The sequence below is a fragment of the Saimiri boliviensis genome, chromosome X, assembly GCF_048565385.1.
Source record: "Saimiri boliviensis isolate mSaiBol1 chromosome X, mSaiBol1.pri, whole genome shotgun sequence".
In the NCBI taxonomy this organism is placed as follows: Eukaryota; Metazoa; Chordata; class Mammalia; order Primates; family Cebidae; genus Saimiri; species Saimiri boliviensis.
In genome coordinates this window covers 7232336-7257377 of record NC_133470.1, presented here as the reverse complement: position 1 = coordinate 7257377, position 25042 = coordinate 7232336, and the positions used below count along the sequence as shown (strand labels likewise).

The window sequence follows — 25042 nt, the reverse complement described above, 5'->3', positions numbered from 1 at the left end:
CAATATTTAGTCAACAAAAGCACACAACTCTGCTATTCATTACTTCTTGAGGAAAGGATCAGGAGATGAAGTCAAATTCTCTACCCTCATTCAAACACTTGAAACTCTTGTTTCCAGAGCTTATGTCTCTTCACTTTCACCTTTCAATCCCAGTATCATTACAATTATGACATTGTTGATTAGCCTCTCTCCTTCCTTCCTATACAACACTGAAAATCTGCCAGAAATACAACTATATAAACTGTATTTCTATGAATTTTGAGCATTTTACAGGTATTGTCTTTTTTATATGGGCGAAATTTACACAACAAAAAATTAACCATTTTAAAGCCAGGTGCAGTGGCTGACACCTGTAATCCCAGCACTTTTGGAGGCCAGGGTGGGTGGCTTGCCTGGGCCCAGGAGTTCAAGACCAATCTGGGCAACATAGTGAGACTCCACTTCTAAAAAAACAATTAGCCATTTTAAAGTGCACGATTCAGTGGCATTTGGAACATTCACATTGTTGTGTAGCCACCACCTCTATCAAGTTCCAAACACTTCCATCACACCAAAAGCAAGCCTTATGCTCATTAAACAGTTACTCCCCATCTCCCCTTTCCTCTTAGCCCCTAGCAACCATCAGTCTACTCCCTGTCTTTATGAATTTTTGCCTTTTTGGGCATTTCATACAAATGGGTCACACAATGTGTGGCCCTTTTTGATAGCTTCTTTCATAGACCATAATGTTTTTAGGCGTCATCCACATTGTAGTGTTTCATTGTTTCATTGTAGTGTGTCAGTGTTTCATTCCTTTTTATGGCTGAATAATATTCCATTGTGTAGATATACCTATAGGTGTAATTTTTAGACCCAAGGTATATTTGTAAATCCAAAGCTTTAAGAGCCATTAAGAGACTCAAAAGGACATATAACCCTTGAAGTAACTGGCCTGAAGTTTTTCTAGATGAAATAGAAAGAGTACAGATCTGAAATTGTCCTCCTGGCTGCTGCCAGCTAGCTTTGTGGCCTTGTGTAAATGAGCATCAGTTTTCTTAATTAGAAAATAAGTAGCTAGATTTAGTACTAAATTGTTTCAAGGCTGTTTCCTTGCTCAAAAATTCCCAGCCTCCTCCTACACAATACTCTGCATATAATAGCTCTTAGGAGTATTGTTTATGGAACTTAACGAAATACCAAACTCAGCAAGATTACTAGTCCAGCATCATTTGATATGCTCAGAACTGATATGCTTCATGCCATAATTTTCTTATTTTTAAGAGAATCACTTGCATTTTTGAATCAAAGTGTTCATTATTAATAAATGAACCTTCCAAATCTGGTGTGATTGAGACATACCAGCGCCTTACTTTTACATGAGAACTCTAGCCAGAAAACCTAAATGAAGAAGAGAAATAGTGCATCCACTGGGGAACTTTGTGAAAAAGCTCATGAATATTTTCCACAGCATCTGCTGGGAATATGGTGCAAGAAAATGAATACAAGGAGAATGAAAATGAGCCAGACAAAAAACTCCCTTTTTAATGTTTATTTTAAAGAGAGGCTAGTAATTGATTAAACTAATCCAATATCTGGAAACATTCTTTTTTAATATTCACTTTGCCTTTTATGCAGTTTGAAATTTTGGAGACTCTCCTTTGAAGTGGAGCAGGGTCGAGTCTGAAAGGAACAAACAGTTTCCCAGACAGATGTGTGAAGAAATGCCTGGAGCTATGTGCTTCTTGCTGGGGTTAGATGTGACCAGGCCAGGCTGTTAAATACACAGCAACATGAAATATGAATATTCTTTTGCTTTCACGGGGATTTTTTTTTTTCTGATAGTAAAAAGGAAGAGGGCAAGCCATTGTGTTGTTTTCTTCAATTCTTTCACTTTTTTTTGAAGCTTGCATTCATTTGTTTTATGTTACTGTGTTGTGACATTTTGAGATGTCTCTTAAAACTCATGTGTAGAAAAGCACTTTTTAAAAGATGATATTTCTTTTTCTTTTCTTTTTTTTTCAGTATTATGCAGTGATATTGAAAATCATCTTGACATTTCTGAAACATTGTTTTGTTTACATTACAGAGTCTCCATGGCAACTGCATCCTCCCAGGTTCTAATTCCCGAAATCAACCTCAATGACACATTTGACACCTTTGCCTTAGACTTTTCCCGAGAGAAGAAATTGCTAGAATGTCTGGATTATCTTACAGGTATTGTCTTTTATGTTCTCTTTAATATTGTGCGCATTCAGTGATATAAACACTTTGCCACCAGATCAGTTATTCCCTAAAAACCAGAGGAATGGACTTTTGACCTAGGAATGACACTGATGTTTCCATAACAATTTCTGTGCACTACCCTTTGTTTTTAACAGAAACAACACAGCCCATGACTAAAGTGGGGGCAGGAGAAAAAGGAGGATCTCAATCATTAAAAGCATACTTACCACTGTTTCCCTCACTCTCAAGGTGTGGGTGCTAAAAATAATATCTCTGTTGGGTATTTTTCATATCATGTTAGTAAGGCAACTCACAATACATTAGCCGAGAAAAAATTGGCAGCTAACTCATTGGTTGTCTGCACCACTTCAGCTCCTTGTATTTGTGATCTTGTTTTAATTTGCACAACATCGACTTGAGGTAAAGCATTATAATCCCCATTTTGCAAATGACAGAGATCAGGTATCTTGCTGGAAATCAGATAACTAGGGAGTGGCAGAATTAGAATTTGGCCGGGATCTGTAAAAACTCCCAAAACGTCTGCTCTTTCTAGTAAAAGACTGAATTTCATCTTGGCAAACATTACCATGGCAAAGGTCACAAATTCATATTGGAATTCCTGGTGCTGTGTTTCAGTGTGCTTACTGGTTGGTGTTTTGTTTTGTTTTTCCTTTGGTTGAGCTTAAAAAACAAGAACAACAATAAAACAGCAAAAACCTCAGGCCACTCCCATTCCTAACCATGCTTCTAAACTTTTATTTGCTGTCAACTTCTAAAAGCAGGAACTGAGAACCTTCACTGGTAAAACTTGGACTGTTTAGACAGACAACCTTATTTGTGTTAGCCAAAGCTACCAGTGCCTGTGACTTCAGGAAAGCACAGTGTACATAGCGAAGCCAGATGTGCACTGCACTTAAGACATACAGCCTTTAAGAGACAACATCCCTAACTTAGCATGACATGAGCTTCTCATTTCCAATTCTGTGTGTACATGTTTGTGGGAAGCAGTTGAACACGGTGGAGCAGGAGAGAGGGGACATTGTGTGATGTTTGTTTTTACAGTCTGTGGATAGAAGGCAAGGAGTTCTATATTCAGGGAACACTGTACCCAGAAGATGAACATTTTTTTCTTTGCAAGGATCCAGTGTTGTGTTTTTAGCCTTTCTGCATTGTCAAGGAAGGCAGGCATTCCACAAACTTCTTACCTTATGTAACTCTCTCTTTCAAACATACCGTTCCTATTAAGGAAAAAAGAAATTGACTAAAAAAGTATTTACTGTAAGGAAGTAAACTTGGTTTCAAATACTTGTGAACACAATGCCCTCCTATTTAGGCTTTTAACTCTTGAGATTTATTTAAACTGACACTAAAGAATAAAATTATCTATGATGATAGAAATCTATATCTGTACTGTCCAGTGTTAGTTGCTAGTCACATGGGGCTATTGAAAACTTGAAATGTGGCTAGTGATTTTTTACTTTTATTTAACTTTAACTAAATTTAATTGAAATTTAAACCACCACATGTAGCTTATGGTTATTATGTATTGGACAGTGCAGGTCTAGACTTTCTCCAGCTAAGCTGTTTTTTTGCAATTGCATCCTGTTAAAAAATCTTATTTTTCTTATATCATTTGGGAATGAGTTTAGTTACAAGCAACAAAAAATCCACCTAGCAGTGAATAAAGCCATCAGGGAGTGTTAGTATTACAGACATAGAAGAGAAGCCTGTGTTCTAGGACTGGGCAGTGGTTCAGTGATGGCCTCAGACCCCAGGCTCTTTCTTTTTTCCTCCTCTGCCACCTTCATTGTGTTGCCTTTTTGCCACATGATCACAATGTGACTACTCCACCTCCAAGCGTTGTACTCAAACTCTAGGCAAGATGAGAGGGGTGGAGGAGAAATGATGGACAAAATGCACTGCCAGAGAGGTTTGTCTTTGTTTATCAGAAAAACGAAAAGCTTTATCAGAAGACCTACCTAGCAAGTCATGTCCAAGGGCAGAAAAGACTGGAAAGTTAAGTATTTGCCTAGGCACATGGCCATTCTGCCCAGAATCAGTCTTACTGACAAGAATATGTCCTTGCCATTTCCCAATAATTATTTCATAGTATTTCAACAACATATGCCCATTTTAGTCTCTATAGGAATGTAAAAGTATTGATTAAAAGGGAAATTGTGAAAGTAGTTTGCACTGTATTGTAACGTACACCATATTTCATCCTGCTGGCTGTTTATGTCAAACTAAAGGCCATATGGGGTACCTGCTATTATATCTTCTGAGCTGTCAACCCCAAATACAAATTCAGTCCATTTCTAGACATAACATCGATCCTGACCATAACATACAATGCTTGGCTGATACCGCCAAGTCCAAATAGTTTATCAGACATTTGTAAGCAGGAAATGAAGTGTTTGTGGAGTATTAGCCCACCATTCCTTGGGTGGTGTTTGTAACAGAGACAAGAAAATAACATTTCTGGTACCAATTCCATGAGTATTGAAATTGGCAGCATGCTGCTGTTCTCATTTACACTAAATTGGGTATTGACTTCTCAGGGCAAACTCATTGGATTTACAGTCAAAATAAGGTTAGCCTGTCTCATTGTAAAAACAAGATTTTTTTTTCCCTATGACATGCCTCTAAGTGGTATGTCAAGTTAATAACCCATAGAGGTGACATTTCCTTCCTGATTATGGCTACTATCATGTGTCTCACAGTTACTTGCCTATTTTGAACATATGTTTTCTTCCTATTTAATCATATATTGGAGTACAGAAAGAATAAAATTTTTCTACAATGGTTGATGGAGAAATAATTCAGCAAACTGTTTAAATTATGAGAGAGTAAGTATTTCTTCACTGATCCATGCAGGAGTGATCCCACACCAACAGGGACCACACAGACAATAATAAGCACATTTTACGATGCAGCTGGGCTTCCTCCGTGGAATGCATATCCTGACTGGTGTCACTGATTCATGCACATCCAAGTCATACCACATGACACTAAATTTCACATGTGAATACTTCAGGAGACAGATGTACAAATACATATTCAAGAAAGAATGCTTTAAAAGTTATATAGAAAGCTTCTATCTTAATGCACAATTTAATGCCGTGCCTGTCACTTTGGAGGTGCTCAAAAATGTTTATGGAATTCAGAACCAATAGATAAAGCTAAGCTAGTTGACTTAATACCATAGACTAGCTTCTATGATACTTATCCAAGAGGTATATTCAAAGAGCAAAGTGAAGACTACTAAAGCAGAGTTTAAATTTAGTTTTTATACTTTTCTTCCTCTTTGGGTTTGCTTAGGACTCATCAAATCTAATCATAATTTAGAACAGGAAAGAACTCTGCAATAGCATAAGCAAAGGTTGCTCCTAATCTGTAGAATGCAGGTATAGTCCTCCTTTTGAAGATAGAGTCCAGTGTATAGAAGAGTGGAAGTAAAGGCCCTGGATCAATTCTCTAAACCAGGGGTCAGCAAACTTTGACTGTGAAGCACCAGATGGTAGACATTCTAGGCTTTGCAAGCCATATGGCCACAACTACTCAACTTTGCTGTTGTGCCAAAGGAGCCATAGACAATACATGAATGAATCTGGCTTTGTTCCAATAAAACTTTATTTACAAAAACAGGCAGTGGGCCAGACTTGGCCCACAGTCACAGTTTGCCAACCCCTCCTCTGAAATATTATTTACAATGCAAAGCACTCGTTTTCTCATCTTTTCCTTGCCCACACACTCTTCTCATAAAACCAGTTGCTGAAATCAATTCAGTAGAAGTCATTTTAAACTCATTATTTTGGCAGGATTTAGACTTCTCTGCTCCAGACTGTGTTAAAGAAAGAAAACAGCAGCCTTCTACAATGTTAAATTAACTAAATGCCAAAAAAAATATGTTTTCCTTGGGGAAGGAAAATGTACCTCTTAGATATGATTGATTATTAATCATGGTTTTCTTAATTTGAAATATCACATGAGTTGAGAAATGAGAAGAAAATAGGGCTGGACTAGTAAGTTTTTTTTTTAAGTCATCAAAACATCTAATGAAAGAAAAATTCAAACAAGTATGTGGCTTATTTTCTGTAAGATAACAAATATCAGTATTTTTTCAATTGGGTGCCTAAATATACAAGTATCTGACACCATGTATTAATAGATCAGGGGTTGGTGAACTTTGGGTTACAGGCCAAATCTGGCCCTCCACCTATTGTTGTAAATAAAGTTTTATTGGAAACTGGCCATGCCCAAATGTGTAAGTTGTGGCTGTTTTCATGCTATAATGGCAGAGTTGACTAGTTGCAACAGAGACTGTATGGCCTACAAAGCCTGAAAATTTACCATGAAGACCTTTACCGAAAAAGTTAGCCAACTTCCCAAAGTGAATGCAACTATGAAACTTCATCTTGTTTACTTTTTATCTGACATGTTTTCCTTCATGCACAAGTATTGTTTGTTTAACCTCTCAAACATATTCTCATGATTTCATGATAATTACAGATAAGTCCATACTGGCTGACTCTAGTCACACTCCTTATTAAAAACAAAAGCAATAACCAGCCAATCAAATATTATTTAGATGGGGTCACCATCTCTAGGATAGTAGTCCTGATTAACCTATTGAGAAAGACCTGCTTAATCATCAGACATCTCCTGTGAAATGGTATCCCAGTGGTGTGTGCTTTTCCACAGCTCCCAACCCTCCCACAATTAGAGAAGAGCTCTGCACAGCTTCATATGACACCATCACTGTGCATTGGACCTCTGATGACGAATTCAGTGTGGTCTCCTACGAGCTCCAGTACACCATATTCACCGGACAAGCCAACGTCGTTAGTGAGTATCTCATGACCTATTTATTTCTCTCTTTGGTGACTTTCTTCAGATTGACTGCATTCCTAAATTTAAACATCAAAGGAAGACAAGGAAGGAAAGAACACACGTATTTATTGACTTGTCTTTCCTGACCAAGAAAGTGATAGCACTTACTCGTACTACACTAGTAAAAACAGCTGGCTAAATATTGATGAAAATTAATGACCTCTAGCAAACCACATGGATGAATCTCACCAATATATTGTTAAGGGAAAAAAGCCAGAAACAAATATGTATGTGTGTCTGTGTGTGTGTCTGTGTGTGTGTGTGTGTGTGTGTGTGTGTGTGTGTGTCTGTGTGTGTGGTGTGTGTATGCAGTATTAAACCATGTATAGGTTCATAACTTAAAGGTCAAAGTAATCTATTTTGCTTAAGGAAACATTCATAGATGTTAAAACTATAAAGCCTAGGCAACATGGTGAAACCCCGTCTCTACAAAAAATACAAAAATCAGCTGCTTGTGATGACACACACCTGTAGTCCCAGTACTCAAGAGGCTGAGGTAGGAGGATGGCTTGAGCCCAAAAAGCAGAAGTTGGAGTGAGCAGAGATCACACCACTGCACTCCAGCTGGGGCAACAGAGTGAGACGCTGTCTAAAACAAAATAAAAATAAAAAGTCAGAATGATGGTTACCTCCAGAATTGGAAGGAAAATTGTACCATTGGAAAGAAATATATGGGAGTTCTTGGGGTCAATGGCAATTTCTAGGTGAGAGTTACACGCTTTAGTCATTATATCATACATTTGGTTTTATGTTCTTTCCTGAATGTTATTTCACATTTTTTAACAGAAAGGATTTAATAAAATAAAGAGCCAAAGAATGTTAAATACCTGGTCCCATTCTTAGAAGAGCTGGGGCCATCACTTAAAATGCTAATAACTGGCCCCACCTGGGAAGAATTTCCAACCCTTCCTGAAACATTAGAGGTGCCCCTTCTCACTGAGGCCCATTTGATATCTGGCATCAGAGATAACTTGGTGATTTCAAATAGCAGTAGTATCAAGCCACAGAGATAATAGTAGAGGAAGCAGTCCTCCCACCCACAGAGTTATTTAAATTGAACTGAGCAAATGGCAATGGACCAGAAGAAATGGCTTTTCACGGGAGCAAGTTTGAAACTTCTTTAACAAAGAAAAATACAATATGTCAAAGTAGAACAGAATAGAAGAGCAATCATGTTTCAACAGAGATGTTTTGAATAAATTTATATCAATTTAATGTGCTTTTATTATATAAACCTTTTCTCTCTTAACTACACACTGTTCTTTCCTAGCACAAGTAATTCTGAGTCATATGATGCTTAACATAGAAATTTGATTTTAGGATCAATTAAAAGAGTGATGCAGAAACACACCAAGTTCTAAGGCACTAAAGTGTAAATGACCCATACCAACAAATGCCTCACTGCCCCGACCTTCCTTATATCCACTTTCCCCAACTTTTTCAACTTCCTCTCCTAAACTCCCCCACCTTCTGCCTTATAATTGGCCTGCCTTGGAAGCTTTTATTAAAATCTTGCCATTTACCAGGAATGTGTAATTTTTGAATGAAAGTGGGGAAAGTCATGAAATGTCAACAACAGCTCTGGGAAGCTGCCTGAGTATGTAGGGAATATAGAAAGGTCAGAAATGGTGAGTGGGACAAAAATATCTTGGGGGAAGTTGTGGTTAAACTAAGTCTTGAAAAAAGTGGGTGCACTTTAGCAAGTTAAGGTTGTACCAGACAGTTATGTCATAAGCAAACCTATCAAGATATAACTTGCAGGGTATATTGGGAGGTCTTGCCTAATTAAGCCTGGCTGGTAAGTGAGGAAAGGGAGACAGTGAGAAATGACGATAGAGAAATAGAAACAGGGCTCAAACCCATATTGACCTAGCTCCAAAAAGCACATGTTCTTAATCCTTAATCCTCAGTCACTTAATCCTAACTCACAGGCAAGGGCTACCCAGGCAATACCATGTTTGGATTTCACCCTGTGGGCTTGAAAGTCATGCCGGACGGTAGTGTGATCAGAGATATAATTAGAAGGTGACACAGGAGCACTGTGGAGAGTGGAGAGGAATAGGGCAGGACTAGAAGCAGAGACATCAGCTGGGAAGTTTCATAGTAATTCACTATGAAATAGCCAGGACCTGCAAATAGCACCAGCATCAGAAATGGAAAGGAAAAGATGATTCCAGGAAGACTTCTCTGCATCTGGCCCATTTCCTTGGGAAACATCATCACTGTCCTCAGATATTTGGAGTGCTTTTTGGGGCAAGTCGGAGAAGCACTGTATAGCAACGGTTTGGTAACATTTTGCTCTCCTTCTAGGATTTTGAAATATTCTAGTATCATTCCTCATTCCTGACTCTATATGCCCTGCAGCAAATCATAAAGAAATACTTTCTCTAAAATACTTTTCTATATATGCATATCATACACAATTCTTTACCTTGTTTTTTTCACTAAATATTATGTCTGAGAGATCATTCTATTTCAGCACAAATAAAGAACTGTCTCATTCTTTTTTGAGGCAGTATCATATCCTATTGTAAAGATATGCTCTCATTTATTTATCCCATCTTCTATAGATGTGTATTTAGCTTGTTTCCAATCTTGGGCCCTTATAAACAATGCCCCAATAGCCCCAAGGATGTTCAAGATATCTTTGAATGTCTCTCCTTCCACACATGGGGAATTATAACTGTAGTATAATCTCTTGAGGTACGATTGCTAGGAAAAGATTATTTGCATTTTAATTTTACTCGACATTGCCAAATTGCCCTTCAGAGAGATGACATGATTTTTAAATGAATTTTTCCAGCTGAATAAGCTTGTATTTCACTGATCTTGGCTACGTATACCATAAACTTAACAAAGAATTAAAGTCTAGTAAAATTGTAAACCTTGATTGGGCTTCACCATAAACCTGAAACAAAAATTATTCAATGATCACTAATATCATACTAAACAATCACTCCTTCATATAAGCAGTGATTCTCAACAGGGCAGTTTTGCCCCCTAAGGGCTATTTGGCAATGTCTTGAGAGACTTTTGATTCTCAAAACCTGGAAGGAGGGTCCTATTGGCATCTAGTGGGTAGAAGTGAGGGATGATGGGAAATCTTCCACAATGCACAAGGAATCCCCCAACAACAAAGAACTATCTGGCCCAAAATGTCAGTAATGTCAAAGTTGAGAAACTCTAATTTAAAGCAAGATAAATGTATAAGATCTACATGATTACATGCTAAATACTGAGACTATAACACACTGATCCACACACTACTATACTATGTAGCATGGAAGGGAAAGCACAACAAAAAGAAGGGATTATAATTAATCTCTTTTGTCTTCACGTAAGGAATTGTTTTCTCAATATTTTGTGATAAATATTAGTAGCATATTTGGGATAAACCGAACCAGGGATTGTATCAAACTTGGAGAAGATGAAATTCAAAAGATGATCAGAAATTCCAAGATAATCAGAGATAAGGAGCACATGGAGGTTTGAGAAGAGCAGGTAGAAAATGGAGGGATGATTCATTCCAAAATATCAATGGAAGGTTCTCTGAAAATACGTAGAGGACTGATAGAACCAATGTCTGTTGAGTGAAAAGTCTAACCAGAAAAAGAAAACATTTGGAGTCATTTTACACCAAAAGAATGGTTCTTGGCCCATGTGAGAAATCTTATATTTCTCTGAAATTAGTTTCATCTGATTCAGGAAAAGTGCTAACAGTTTTCTATCACTGTGAAACAAATTTCCAAAAGCTTAGCAATTTAAAACAATACCCACTTATTATTGCAGTTTCCATGGGCTACGATTCTGGGCATAGTTGAGCTGTGGGTCCTCTTCTTAGGGTGTCAGTCTAAAATCAAGGTGCTGGCTGGGCTGCATTCTCATCTGGAGACTCAACTAAGGAATAATCTGCTTCCTAGCTCCCTCCATTTGTTGACAAATTTGTTTCACTGTGATTGTGGAATTCATGGCAGCCTGCTTCATCAAGGCCAGCAAGGGAGAGAGTCTGCTACTTCAAATCTCTCACCTCCAAACCTGCCTTTAAAGGGCTCACTTGATTGGGTCAGACCCACCCAGAATAATCTGCCATTTAATTAGCTCAAAATCAAATGATTAGGAACCTTAATTATATCTGTAAACTCCCTTTGCCTTCACCTTTGTTGTATAATGTAATATAACTACAGGAGTGATAAAAGTAATAGACCTTTGTCCTTTGCCATATTCTGTTGGTTAGAAGCAGGTCACAGGTCCTGCCTGCACTGAGGAGAGACTATTAAACAGTCATAAATACTAGGGAGTGGTAATCCTGGCGACCATCCTAAGGCATGTCCTCCTCGGATGGTTATGTCTCTCCTGAAATTTCTTTTTTCCTTTTTTTTCTTTATTTGAGAGAATCTTGCTCTGCTGCCTAGGCTTGAGTGCAGTGTCATGATCTCAGCTCACTGCAACCTCCACCCCCGGGGTTCAATTGATTCTCGTGCCTCAGCCTCCTGAGTAGCTGGGATTACAAGCATGTGCTACCACACCTGGCTAATTTTTGTATTTTTTAGTAGAGATGTGATTTCACCATTTTGGCCAGGCTGGTTTCAACTCCTGGCCTCAAGTGATCTGCCCATCTTGGCCTCCCAAAGTGCTAGGATTACAGGTGTGAGCCACTGCATCTAGCCTTCTCCTGAAATTTTTTAAGTTAAATCATCGTGGGCATTTCAGGAGTAGATGTAGCTTCAGCCTTGACTGATGGGCTCTGTATCAGTTGGCTTTTGCTGAATAGCCAGCAACCACAGGGCCTAAGTAGAATTTAGCTAAAATTTATTGCTTATGTATCTGGAGTCAACTGAGTGTCAACTAGGAGGCCCTGCTGATCTTGACTCCCACACATGGCAGGCTGGTAACTGTGGCAACTTGACTGCTGCACATCTCTCTCATCCTCCTGCAATCCAGCTCAAGTCTGGATTGCAGAAGTGAAGGAGTAAGGTCAGGCCCAATTATAGACATTCTTTTTTTTGTTTTTGTTTTTGTTTTTTTTTTTTTTTTGAGACGGAGTTTCGCTCTTGTTACCCAGGCTGGAGTGCAATGGCACGATCTCGGCTCACCGCAACCTCCGCCTCCTGGGCTCAGGCAATTCTCCTGCCTCAGCCTCCTGAGTAGCTGGGATTACAGGCATGCACCACCACGCCCAGCTAACTTTTTGTATTTTTAGTAGAGACGGGGTTTCACCATGTTGACCAGGATGGTCTCGATCTCTCGACCTTGTGATCCACCCACCTCGGCCTCCCAAAGTGCTGGGATTACAGGCTTGAGCCACCGCGCCCGGCCTGTTTTTGTTTTTTGAGACAGAATTTCACTCTTGTTGCCAAGGCTAGAGTGCAATGGCGTGATTTTGGCTCACCACAACCTCCACCTCCCACGTTCAAGTGATTCTCCTGTCTCAGCCTCCCGAGTTGCTGGGATTACAGGCACATGCCAACATGCCTAGCTAATTTTTGTGTTTTTAGTAGAGACATGGTTTCATCATATTGGTCTTGAACTCCTGATCTCAGGTGATCTGCCTTCCTCGGCCCCCCAAAGTGCTGGGATTGCAGGCATGAGCCACCACACCCAGCCTCACACATTCTTTTTAAGCCCCTGTCTGTGTCACATTAGCTAACATGCTGTTTGTCAAAAAAGTCCCCTGGATGAGCCCAGAGTGAGGATGAAAAGACCTGCAAAATTACAAGGAAGGAGCAAGGAATTAGGACCAAAAGACCCTAACTCAATACCAGAGATTCACCTCATCCCCGAAATGAAAGGAAGATTTTTATTGCTTGAAACTCAGGGTTTCTCACTTGGCTAAGCTGTGACCAACTTGATTTGCATGCTATTTGCATGGAAAATAATACCAAACATAATGCATTAATAGAATAGATGATGCAAAAAGGTCATGCATAAAAAAATTCAACGAGAGCAAAACTACTGAGTATAATGAATGCAGAACTTTATGTTGGGTGATTCCAGAGATGGTTTGTTCCCAGAAACCAGTTGCCACAAGAAAAGAAATGGAAATGATTTAGTGAAGATTATCAACCTTTAATGCATAGATGCCACAAAGGCCTTTTCTCCCAGGATGGATGAAAAACAGTGAGACTCCTGGTGCTGACGAGACTGGGATACTCTTATCGGGTTGTTTGCATCAGGATGTGTTCATCCCTTTATGCCCATTAAATCAGAATAGTGAAATCCTAATACCCACAGTATCAAGTTGCAATGAAAGAAGAATTCATTTAGATAAAAAGCTAACTGAGACGCAAACGTTTTCAAATTATTTTCTTCTTAAATATTTTACACATTTGTAGTGAGCGAGGGAGACCTGGATTTGAATCTTGATTTTGGACCTCACACTCTGCAATCTTAGGCAAATTATTTAATGTCCTCCAAATCCGTTTTCTCATCTGTAAGAAGGGATAGTGTTTTAACTTCACATGGTTGAGCTAATAAAAGTAAAGACCTTAGTCTTGTGTTTGTCACAGTGGTAACACATAGGTATTCAAAATTATTATTCCTACAAAAATACAGACTGTACTCACCCATAACTGCATTTTAAAAGAAAGGTCAATTTTGCAATTTTCCGGGATTCTCTACATGATGGCTTTTTACACAACCTTTACGTGAAAAGCTTTCCTTGAATGTTGTTAAATAATCTGTACTGTTATTTGGAGAAGTATCCTTCACAGATGTTGTATTGCATGACAAGATCTAACAGTAAAATTCTACTGAAAATGAGATGATATAATGCTCCAAATCTGGCTGTAGCTCCTTATGTCACTAGAAAATCTTTTACTGTCTCTAGGTCATGGTTCCTTTACTCATCCTAATAAATTGTAGTTAATTGCCTTCAACTGGCTTTAGTGAAGGAGAATTAGATAATATCTATGGAGCTTTTTCAATCTAATGGAAAAGCTGTCACTAATGAAATGCATACATTCAAATACAAAATTAATGACAATTTTTTATTTTTTATTTTACTTAAATGAGTTATGAACATAGATGTTAATGAATTGCTTAACAATAACTAGATATTTATTTAATTTTACAACGCAATCCACGTTTTTTCCAAAACTACTTTTTTTTTTTTTTTTTTTTGAGACAGAGTTTCTCTCTTGTTACCCAGGCTGGAGTGCAATGGCGCGATCTCGGCTCACCGCAACCTCCGCCTCCTGGGCTCAGGCAATTCTCCTGCCTCAGCCTCCTAAGTAGCTGGGATTACAGGCACACGCCACCATGCCTAGCTAATTTTTTGCACCTTTAGTAGAAACGGGGTTTCACCATGTTGACCAGGATGGTCTCGATCTCTCGACCTCGTGATCCACCCGCCTCAGCCTCCCAAAGTGCTGGGATTACAGGCTTGAGCCATTGCACTCGGCCCCAAAACTACTTTTGATGCTTCATTTTAATTAGGTTAAATTTTACAACGCAATCCACGTTTTTTCCAAAACTACTTTTGATGCTTCATTTAAATTAGGTTCTTTCCCCAGCAGCCTATTCTTATTCTTAGCAAAAATCAAAAGCTGCATTTTTTTTCCTTAATGGCTAAGTAGTTATCTGTTTTTAATTTATTGTAGTCACTTAGAAAACATTCATGAAGGTTATTAAACATATACTATTTTTACAGAGAAAGAAAGGAATGTTCACTTCTGTCCAGTCTGTTGGAAGAGACAAAGGATGTTAGAAACCAGTGTGCAGCCTCTCCTAAGACTGTCCACATCATGTGACGTTTTTACACATAATTTTTTGTGGCAAGATGACAGTTGCCATACAAGGCTCTGAAATCCCAGATGTAATTAAGATCTTATAATGAGCCACATTACATAGGGAAATGTTTCTAACCCATTGTGAATGAAAAGAAAATGTACAAAATCAAAAAACTCAATTAGGTTTCATTGTGGACAAATTATTTTCCAAGCTCCATTGTTATTTTAATACTTAAAACTGAGTCAGAGGAGGTGAATGTTGGAACACCCTCAAAGATGATTGAAAACGAGTTTAGAGAAAAGTGAAGTTTCAATCAGGATGGTTGTGTGGGTGTTTCATAAAGAGATGAATAAAACCTGGTCAAGAGTCCTAACACAGTGGGGTGTCAAGGCAGAGAAGTCTTGCTTAAGCAAACTCAATGCCATATGCAAGAAGTTAGGTGGTGCTGGCGTAAGACCAATACCAGTAATACAATAATGGTGCACTCCAAGCCACCCCGCTTACTCCAGCCCCCAAAAGAAAATTGTCAGTGTTGCTTTCCTGGCATTTTTAATCAACCTCTCAATTATTATCTTGGCAATAATAATAATAATTACATAAAGGTAAACCTAAACAGTAATAGTTGTTAGCATTCATGAAAGTTGTCCCAGTGTAAAGCTAACCAATAAAATTTTACTACTTCATAAACATTTTGTTCTTTTAATTTTCAAGGAAAAAAATATGAACCTCTTCAAAATAATCAGGAAAGTCAGAGTTCCTTTTTGTTTGGAAAAGGTTTCTGAAACATTAAATCTTTGTTGGGTTAAGACTTTGGGTTGTAGGCCAAGTTACAGTTTGCAGCAATTTCAGACATCTGCTTTATGATGTTGCTGAAAGCGTTCTCCCACCACATTAAACCCAGCTTTTGGGTTGTACAGTGATGTAAAGTTTATTGAAACATTTTTACACTTTCTTTCTTTTACCACAATAGTCATTTTATTGTAACATATGCAATTAAACAGGAACAGTGTAAAAGCAGTGAAATTGATAGGATTCTCATTTGAATCTACTGAATGCTGTAATTGTTCTCATTTGTGGCTGACTGCCGTTGACAAAGATCTAGGAATATGAGTAGATGATCCTACATAATAAAAAAGCTAAATTTTTTTTGTTTTATTACTATGGTAATAATATTAAGTACCTAAAAAGAGTTATAGGCCTCTTGGGCCCCAGAGCTCAGAGTTCAAAATGACCCTTCTTTGATTGGATCAAAATCTAATATTTGGCTGTGGCGTTATCCAGAAGTATGGAGTTTATTACAGCTATATTCAAGGAAAAGGTAAGGTGAAGGAAGATCAGAAGGGATATATAGTTAGGAGATTCCCATGTTACTAAAGTATTTGTGGATGTTTTCCTGCATCTTATACAAATGAGGATTGGTAGGAAAAGAGGGCTAAGATTTAGAGAAAATAAATTGGGGGAAGAGGGATGGCTTGTGCATCTTATTGCTCTGCCGAATCTCCAAATATGAACACACACATTCATACTCTTCTATGAGTCCTAAATTACATTCTTGCTTTAAGCTGGCTTTTTCAAATCTGGCAGTCCTCTGGTGAAAATGCCTGCAGGTAGAAAGAAAGAAGAGGCAGCAGGAAATTCACAAAACCAAATATATATATAACTTTATATATCTTTAGCTATCTTTATATAGATACATACCTACATATATATTTTTAATTCACTGATGTGTACTTGAAAATACTATGCACCCAAGATGGAAATCATATAAGGTAAACTTTCACAATTGACAAAATGCTTTTAAGTTTTTTTTTAACTGTGACAATACCATGAATAATTTTTAACTCAAAAGTTGAAGAAAGTATTCAGTAAGATTCAAAGACAGGCTTGGGGAGCCTGTGACTACCTTGAAATGCTATGCAAATATTTGTGGTTTGGTGTGTGTATGCATTTGTGAATTTCTTTCTACAGAAAGGTTTTATTAGATTCTCAAAAGAGGTGAGACCAAAAAAAGATTAAGGGACTGCTTCTTGAGAGTCTGGTAAAGTATAAGTTGCCTCAAGATCAAAGGAACTAACCCTTTGACTTGCAAATCAACTGAAAGGGAAGGAGTAGGGTGGTGGCTTTGGAGTCCTCTGTAAGTGGAGGGGGCCCAGCCCTCTCCCAGGGACCAGTGAAGGAAATTCAACAGTCAGGAAACTTCTTGACAACCTGGTCACAAGGGTGCTGGAAAAAGGTTCTGTTGGAGTGGAGATTGATGGGTGGAAAAAGGAGAGAGGGGAGTTGGACCTGATACCAAAGAGATGTTTTCAGCATCAACCAGCTGCGAAATAAAATGGGCTTCCTTTTCCTACATGTTCTTCCAAGCATCATAAATACTCGGCCTGCTCCCCAACCCACATCCTGCAGGATGCAGCCAGAGCAGCAGCCCCACTCCACTCTGGAACCAGTCATCCTAGGGATGCAGCTGGTCAAAAATCCCTGTGGATGCTTTCCCAAGATCTGCCCCAGACCCTGAGCTGCCCAGAGGTGTTGCTGCTCCGGAGTTCTCTTAGGAATAAGTCTCCTACCTCAGTTACTTACAGCCTCACTAATACAGGATCACAAACTATCCTGATGATCGTTTCTTACCTTTCATGTTGTGAGTTGGTTGGGGTTGGCTGATCTCTGCTTGGCTCAATCCTGCATTGGCTGGGCTTTGGCTGCATGGTAAAGCTGTTCCCTGTCTCATCCTGCTGGGATGAACAGAGTATCCTGGGAGTATTTTTTCCAGAGCAGTGGCAGACACAAAGGGTCAACAGAAACCCTCAGGGCTTTGCCATGCCTACTCTTAGAACTAGCACATTGTCATTTTAGCCTCATCCTATTGACCAAAGCAAGTCATTTGACCAATTCAAAGCCACGTGACAGGGCAATAAATTGCACCTCTTTAGAGCGAGCAACTGCACAGTCATTTGGGCCTGGATATACAGGACAAGGAGAATTTTGGAGACAGAAATGCAATCTGCCACATCTATGTTAGTGAAGTCAGTTTTTCATACATGACTATCATGACAAAGCACTTCACTTACCAATTCTATTCAAATAAATGGAAATTATTCAACCTAAAATTATGCAAACATTGCTCCCCTTGTGCCAAAGAACTGCACCATGTCTGATTGGCTTTGCAGGTCTGTGTAACTCAGCTGATAGCTGGATGATAGTACCCAACATCAAGCAGAACCACTACACAGTGCACGGTCTGCAGAGTGGCACCAAGTACATCTTCATGGTCAAGGCCATCAACCAGGCGGGCAGCCGCAGCAGTGAGCCTGGGAAGTTGAAGACAAACAGTAAGTGCTATGAACTTGACAGAGCTGTCATGTCTTATCTGCTCTTCTTTCAGCGGAGTCTGTCCTCCTTTCTTTTCCTTTTCCCTGTCTTGGACATCATTGACAGTCTCCCAGAACAAATAAAAAGCCCATGTGGAATAGTGGAATTTGTATTCAGATTCCTCTAGGTTCCAAACCTGATTGTATTCCTTCGCAGCCATGAGGCCATTACTCTCTCTGCACTTGAGTCTTCTCGTGGTTTTAAATAAATAATCCTGGAGGCATTCTTGTGAGAAATACAAGACCTGATACACAGTATGGGCTCTGTGAATGGTAGATAGTGTAATTTTTCATAGCAGAGTAGCCAACTAATAACTCTTCAGAAATTCTTTCTTTTATTCCAGAAAACAGTCCGGGTCTGTGATTCTCAATCAGGGACACTTCTTCCTCCCTCTCCACCCCACCCCACTGAAGACATTTAGTAATATCTGGAAGAAGTTTTTAGTTGTTACAACTGGGGTGGATGCTGCTGGCATGTAGTGAGTAGAGGCCAGGGATGATGGGAAACATCCCCAATACACAGGACAGCACCCATCACAGAGAATGATCTGGCCTATATGTGTGTCTCCTGATACTGTCATCTCCCTCTCTCTGTCTCTGCCCACATGTGTTTTGTTTTATCCTCTCTTCTTTCTTTACATCCTTTTGATCCAGGAATATTATGTTACTTAACATGGTGTTTATTTGCATAAGACCTCCCAAGAGAAAGCAAATTGGAGTGTGTTGGTACGGCGCCGGGTTGTGAGATTGCCAGGCAGTCAACAGGAACAATTAAGTGCTTTTCAAGGGGAACCCTCATTTAAACCATATTCTTGTTTCTCAGTACAAGTGTTGTGTCCTAGAGGAATGTGTTGTCTCCTAGAGGAAGAGCAAAGGGATGTAAAGAGAGCACTAAATGAAGAAGGAGAAGACTGGCTCTCCCACTTGGTACCCTCTCCCACTTTGGGCAAGAAACTTGTGACTAGTTTCTTCATATTTCCTAAATAGACTTTTGTCTTAGGATAACTGTAGATTCATAAGAAATTCATAGATAATACAGAGAGTTCTGTATACCCTTAACTCAGTTTGCCCAAATGTTAACATCTTATGTAACATTGGTACAGTTGTCATAATTAAGAAATTAACATTGATGCCTTACTCATAACTAAACTTCAGACATTATTCAGATTTTATCAGCCTTCCACTAATGTTCTTTTCCTATTCCAGGACCCAATCCAGGATCCCACAGTGCTTTTAGTGTTCCTTCGCTTTTAAAATGGGAATATTTTAGTTTCATTTATGAGTTGTCAAAAAGACCATCTCAAAATAATTCTAAGTACATAAGAACATATAACATGGTGGTATGTTTCTTTATGATCATACAACAAATGGCACAATACCTAGTCACACCCAGATCGGCAGTTTTTGATTTGCATTTGAACATGTAAATATTTGTTCCTTCAAAAAATATGTTTGAGCACCTAGTGTGTTTGAGATGCTATGCAAGATGCCAAGGATACTATGAATATCTTCAACTCCCTAAGGTGTGCTTCTCTCAAAAACCTCATAGACAATTGGGGAATAAGGCACATTAGTCCTAATTACCATTCAATGTGTGAAGTCTCTGATTGGAGTAAGCATGAGAGGTTCTAAGTTTACAAAGCCAGGGTGCCCCAGCACAACCTTGAGAGGCTTTCCAAGGTAGGTTAGGAGCAGGGGATGTGAGGAGGAGACAGTGTTCCATGCAGAAGGAAAAGCATGTGCAAAAGCCCAGAGACAAGGAGAACATATTTATGGAACAGAAAATTGATCAGTGTGGTTAAAGTGTGTCTTCGGTTGGGAGGATAGGTGAGCCAGGAAGCTGGAGACAAGAACGGATTGCGAAGCCCTCCTGGGCCACACCAGGGAGTTTCTTTACATACCAATGATTGGTGAGGGAGAGATTGGAGAGTTTAAATAAAACAGGCAGGATGAAAATTCCCATGAAATAAAGCTCTCTTGCACTATGATGTGGTGAGTGGATTACAAGGAAGGGAGACTAGCAGCTGGGCACGGTATCAGAAGATTATTGAAAGAGTTGTCCATATAAGTAAACAATGACCTGAATAAGAGTTGTGTCCCATACAAATATTATAATAAATTGAATTATTTAGTAAAGTAAGCTGTTACTCTCATTCTTGAACTGATTTGTCCTCATTGCAGCAAAAGCCTTGAATTTGGGCAGAGTGGGTAGTGGTTTCTTTGGGAAACACATCTGAGGCCCGGGCAGAATTTGCTCACCAAGATTGCATGATCCTGCTCCACACATGTATGGGTGAGGGTGTGAGCCAAGGCATGCAGCATGTTTGAGGCAGTATCTCACCATTACAAGGCCAGTTTTTCCAATGGCTCTGACATTCTGATATTTCTCATCGGAAGAAGGCCGAGCAGAACTTGGCCTTCATTGCAAATGATGAGTGCCATTAGGGAATTTCTTCCTGCTCTGCCCATTAGTATCTAATCATTTTTATCCATATTCTACCTTCCACCTTTAAAAATTGAAATATTTTAAGCAAAGCTGTCTTCATACTTGTCTTGTCTTAGTTCATAGTTTATCTCTAATAGTGGCTGGCATGATCATTCCTAAGGACTTTTTTTAACAAGTAAAAATTTAAACTACACATATAATTTGATAGATCTTACTGCCTCTGAGAATGTCCAATCCCTGCTCAGCACTTGAGGATTTTCTCTGCTCCCCCTTTAAAGCTTCTCTTTTCTTTTTTATTGTTATTTTTTTGAGACAATGTCTTACTCTGCTGCCGAGGCTAGAGCCTAGTGGCACAATCTCTACTCATTGCAACCTCTGCCTCCCAGGTTCAAGCGATATTTGTGCCGCATCCTTCTGCGTAGCTGTAATTACAGGTGCCCACCACCACGTCTGGCTAATTTTTGTGTTTTTAGTAGAGATGGGGTTTTACTATGTTGGCCAGGATGGTCTGGAACTCCTGACCTCAGGTGATCCACCAGCCTTGGCCTCTCAAAGTGCTGGGATTACAGGTGTGAGCCACCAGCCCAGCCTAAGCTTTTCTTTGATATGTACAGAAATAGATTTTTAAAACAAGGGCCAGCTCAAGGGCCAAATCTGGCTGCCTGATTTTGTAAATAAAGTTTTATTAGCGTATAGCCATGCCCATTCATTTACCTGTTGTCAGTGTTTGCCTCCTCACTACAGCAGAAGAGTTGAATAGTCACAAAAGAGACCAGATGGCCTGCATAGCCAAAAATATTTACTGTCATGCCCTTTGCAGAAAAATTATGCTGGTCCCTGACCTAAAAGAAAGATTTTAGAGGTGCTGGTGTTGTGTTTGTATCCAAGAGGCAACTAAAAATCCTTTGGCCTACCCACATGTGACAATATACTGCCCCATGCTCACTGGGTCAGTTTCTCACCCAGCATCATGTATTGCCATAGTCAAATTTACCAAACCTTTTCCTGTGATTGTCTGAAAGCTGTATACTGGACAGAAGGAACCCACCAACTGCAACAGTGGCTGTGGAGTTTGGACACCATGGCATTTGCATTGGGTTGTAACTCATTTCCTGCCTTGTGCCAATGCAGTGTTGAATGACAGGCAGTGCTCCAAACCAAAGAAGTAACAGCTATGACAAAATGTCTAGGTATGACTCTGCCAAGATGTTTTTATAGTGAAATCTTTAAGATACAAATGTGAGTAATGAAATAGAGAAAGCCTTATTATATTATAAATAATTTCGTGAGTAGAAAACCCAGGCGTTACTATCACATTTTTTCCTAATTTTGTGGCCTGAAAATTGTATTGTCATCCTAAATTCCTAAGAGTAATGCTTATTTAATAATCTCAGAATAATGTCAGCCTCTAGAATATTCTATATGTGAAGACCTAAGATCTTGATTTGTTTGGTTTCTGGTCTGAAGTCTATTGAGTGTGAATGCACTTTATGCTGGATAGAACACTGCAGGGATTGAAAATGGAGTCTTCATTCATTCCTCCTTTTTAGGGTGCTACTATCCAGCCAGTATGTACCTGTGCTGCTTGTGTATACCTGGAATCTATGAAGCTAGCTCACACTATGTGTTCTGGTTAAGCCTCGTCCATGCTGTTGTTGAATAGTTGGCATACCACTGCTGGATCCCTATCTTAGAACTGGTAGACTGAAAGCTTATAAAGGCAGGAACACGTTCTTATTCACTCTTACTGTGTACTATACTTTACACAGAGTTGCTGCTCCCTATTGCCTTTTGAATATTATTATAACTGTGCAAGCAAATGTCTTTGAAAGTTGTTTATAATGTTTAAATTAATATTGAAATATAAGATACCACTTTGTGATCCGAGGTATGACTCAAGGAGGGCTGGCTTATTCCTGTCTTTTAAATCTGATTATGAAAATGTGCTATTGGTTATGATAAAATAAACAACCCTCTTTCTCTTCCATTTTCTGTTTTGTGAACTTGTTTTCAGGCCAACCATTTAAACTGGATCCCAAATCTGCTCATCGAAAACTGAAGGTGTCCCATGATAACTTGACAGTAGAACGTGATGAGTCATCATCCAAGAAGAGTCACACGCCTGAACGCTTCACCAGCCAAGGGAGCTATGGAGTAGCTGGAAATGTGTTTATTGATAGTGGCCGTCATTATTGGGAAGTGGTCATAAGTGGAAGCACATGGTAGGCAACTTATATCTATTGTCCTGCAGTTATAAAAAGGCACATCTCATTCTGTACTTAGTGAACCCATACTAAAATACATCTTGAAGAATAAAATGCAGAAAAGTTGTATTAGTAAGCTATTGCTAGGATAATGCTGCATAACCAACACCTCCAAACTCAGCAGATTCAAACAACAACTATATATTACTAACACCCACATCTGTGGGTTCCCTGTTCAAGATTATAGAGCTCTGGTCATTGGAAAAGCTGTACCATTCTAATACTGCTGTTTCCTGACATGAAGCATGGGTCAGTAAACCACAGCCCATGAGCCAAACCTGGCCTGCTACCTGATTTTGTAAATAAAGTTGTATAGGAATATAGCCAGGTCCATTTTTTTTACATATAGTCCATGGCTGCCTTTTAGCCACAACAGCAGAATTGAGTAGTTAAGAGAGAATCATATGGTCCACAAAGCCAAAAATATTTCCTTTCTGGTCCTTTCAAGAAAAAAAGTTTACCATTTCCTACTTTAAAGTATCACTCTTCATCATTATACAAAACTAATTTCTGTTGCCTTGTATGTTTTATGATTCTAGACTGGACCAATTAGTGCAAAGAGCTAAGGGCTGAATGGTGGGGTTGAAGCAGTAATCATAGCCTGAGAACAATTTCAAGAGGTCTGTTAGATCCAGCCCAGTGACTTTAGCCCACTGAGTTCTCTCAGAATAAGGGCAAAGGTCGCGACACAATTACATTGGAATTAGTTAACCTCACAAAGTTCACCTTGCCTAATCCTCAGCCACAAACTGCACCCCTTACTTTGACTGTCTGTCTCACAAATGCCTGCTTGCTATTGATCAAAAAGGGAGCTATTTTATTTTATTTTTTTTAACAACCCCTCATATGGTAAGTATGTGCCAGGTACTGATCTAAGCATTTTACAGATGTCAACTCATTTATTCAGCCTTACGGCCTTTACAAAGGTAGATGCTAATATTATCCACTTTACTGATGAGGTGACTGAGGTATATGCTGAAGATCACAAGGTTACAAAGCTCACAGGTGGCAGAGTCAGCAAGTCTGCAGTCAAGGGTCAGGCTCTTAACCAGCAGTCCACAAACATGATCTGTAAAGGGCCATAGATCCAATATTTCTGGTTGTGCACACCAAATGATTTTTGTCACTAATATTTGACTCTGCTGTTGTAGTGGGAAAGCAGCCACAGACAACACCTACACAAATGGGCATGGCTGCATTCCAATAAAACTTCATTTATAAATACAGGCAGAAGGCCAGAGTTGGCCCCTGGGTAGCAGTTTGCTGTTCCCTGCTCTTAACCACCATGCCATGCTGCTATTCACAAAAGGGTGGTATATTTCTGAAATGCTATAATTACTCTCTAGGGTATACAGTAGTATACTTAATGAATGATAGCTTAATCCTTGCTTTGAAAGTAAAATCAACATTCAAAACTGCATAGCCTGAAGATGGTGAGTATAACAGTGTTTCTTTCAATATAAGCATGATAAAACACTTCTTATTTATATATATAAAAAAAACTTTCATTTCAAACCTATGCAAATAATGCGAGCATGTCTGAGTCCCTATATTATAGGTAGATATTAGCCAAAAATCTAAGAAGTAAATTATAAGCTTCCTATCTCTCCCAATAATGTTACATACTATATTGGCTGAGCGAGTAGATTTTCCTCTGTTATTATCCTCATAATTCTCTTTGCCCAGAACATTTTCCTGTTCCAACATCCTGCCAGAGGATGGAGGACAAATCCTTCATCCCACTAGGCTCTGGGCTAGATTGGTATTTGCAATTTTTAGCTGTGATGGGGCAAAATTAAAGCAAAAAGGAAACACAATGAAGGCAGGTGCAAAAAAGCAAATGTTTCTAGTTAATATGCTGTATTAATCTGGGATAGAATCCAGGGTCTAAATGATTATTACTCTATTAATAATTGTTTATAATAAATGAAACCTGATCATAATGATCTCATTGCCATTGATGAATAGTTTGGGAAATTCCATCAGACCACTTCAGTTATATAAACACAGATCAGCATTACCTTGAAAACACCCTCCAGATGTCAAAACTAACTCATGAAGGGGAAAAGAAATTCTGAAATTAATTGCTACACAATTAATCTTTACAATCCTGATTGTGTCAATTTCAGAAAAATCTTAATGTA

The 25042-nt window shown here is 39.0% G+C and overlaps 1 protein-coding gene across 6 annotated transcripts in view; it reads left to right on the top strand.

The window, feature by feature from the left end:
- MID1 (midline 1) overlaps positions 1–25042 on the top strand; it is a 374517-nt gene that overhangs the window by 341528 nt on the left and 7947 nt on the right. For 5 of the 6 annotated variants that reach the window (XM_074392019.1, XM_074392021.1, XM_003920298.3 and 2 more), the window contains exons 6-9: positions 2066–2193; positions 6904–7047; positions 17988–18149; positions 22649–22856. In XM_074392019.1, coding sequence (XP_074248120.1) covers positions 2066–2193; positions 6904–7047; positions 17988–18149; positions 22649–22856 — 642 coding nt within the window. Of the gene's footprint in view, positions 1–2065; positions 2194–6903; positions 7048–17987; positions 18150–22648; positions 22861–25042 lie in introns of those variants that run through there. The other variant, XM_074392023.1, reaches the window with a different exon arrangement.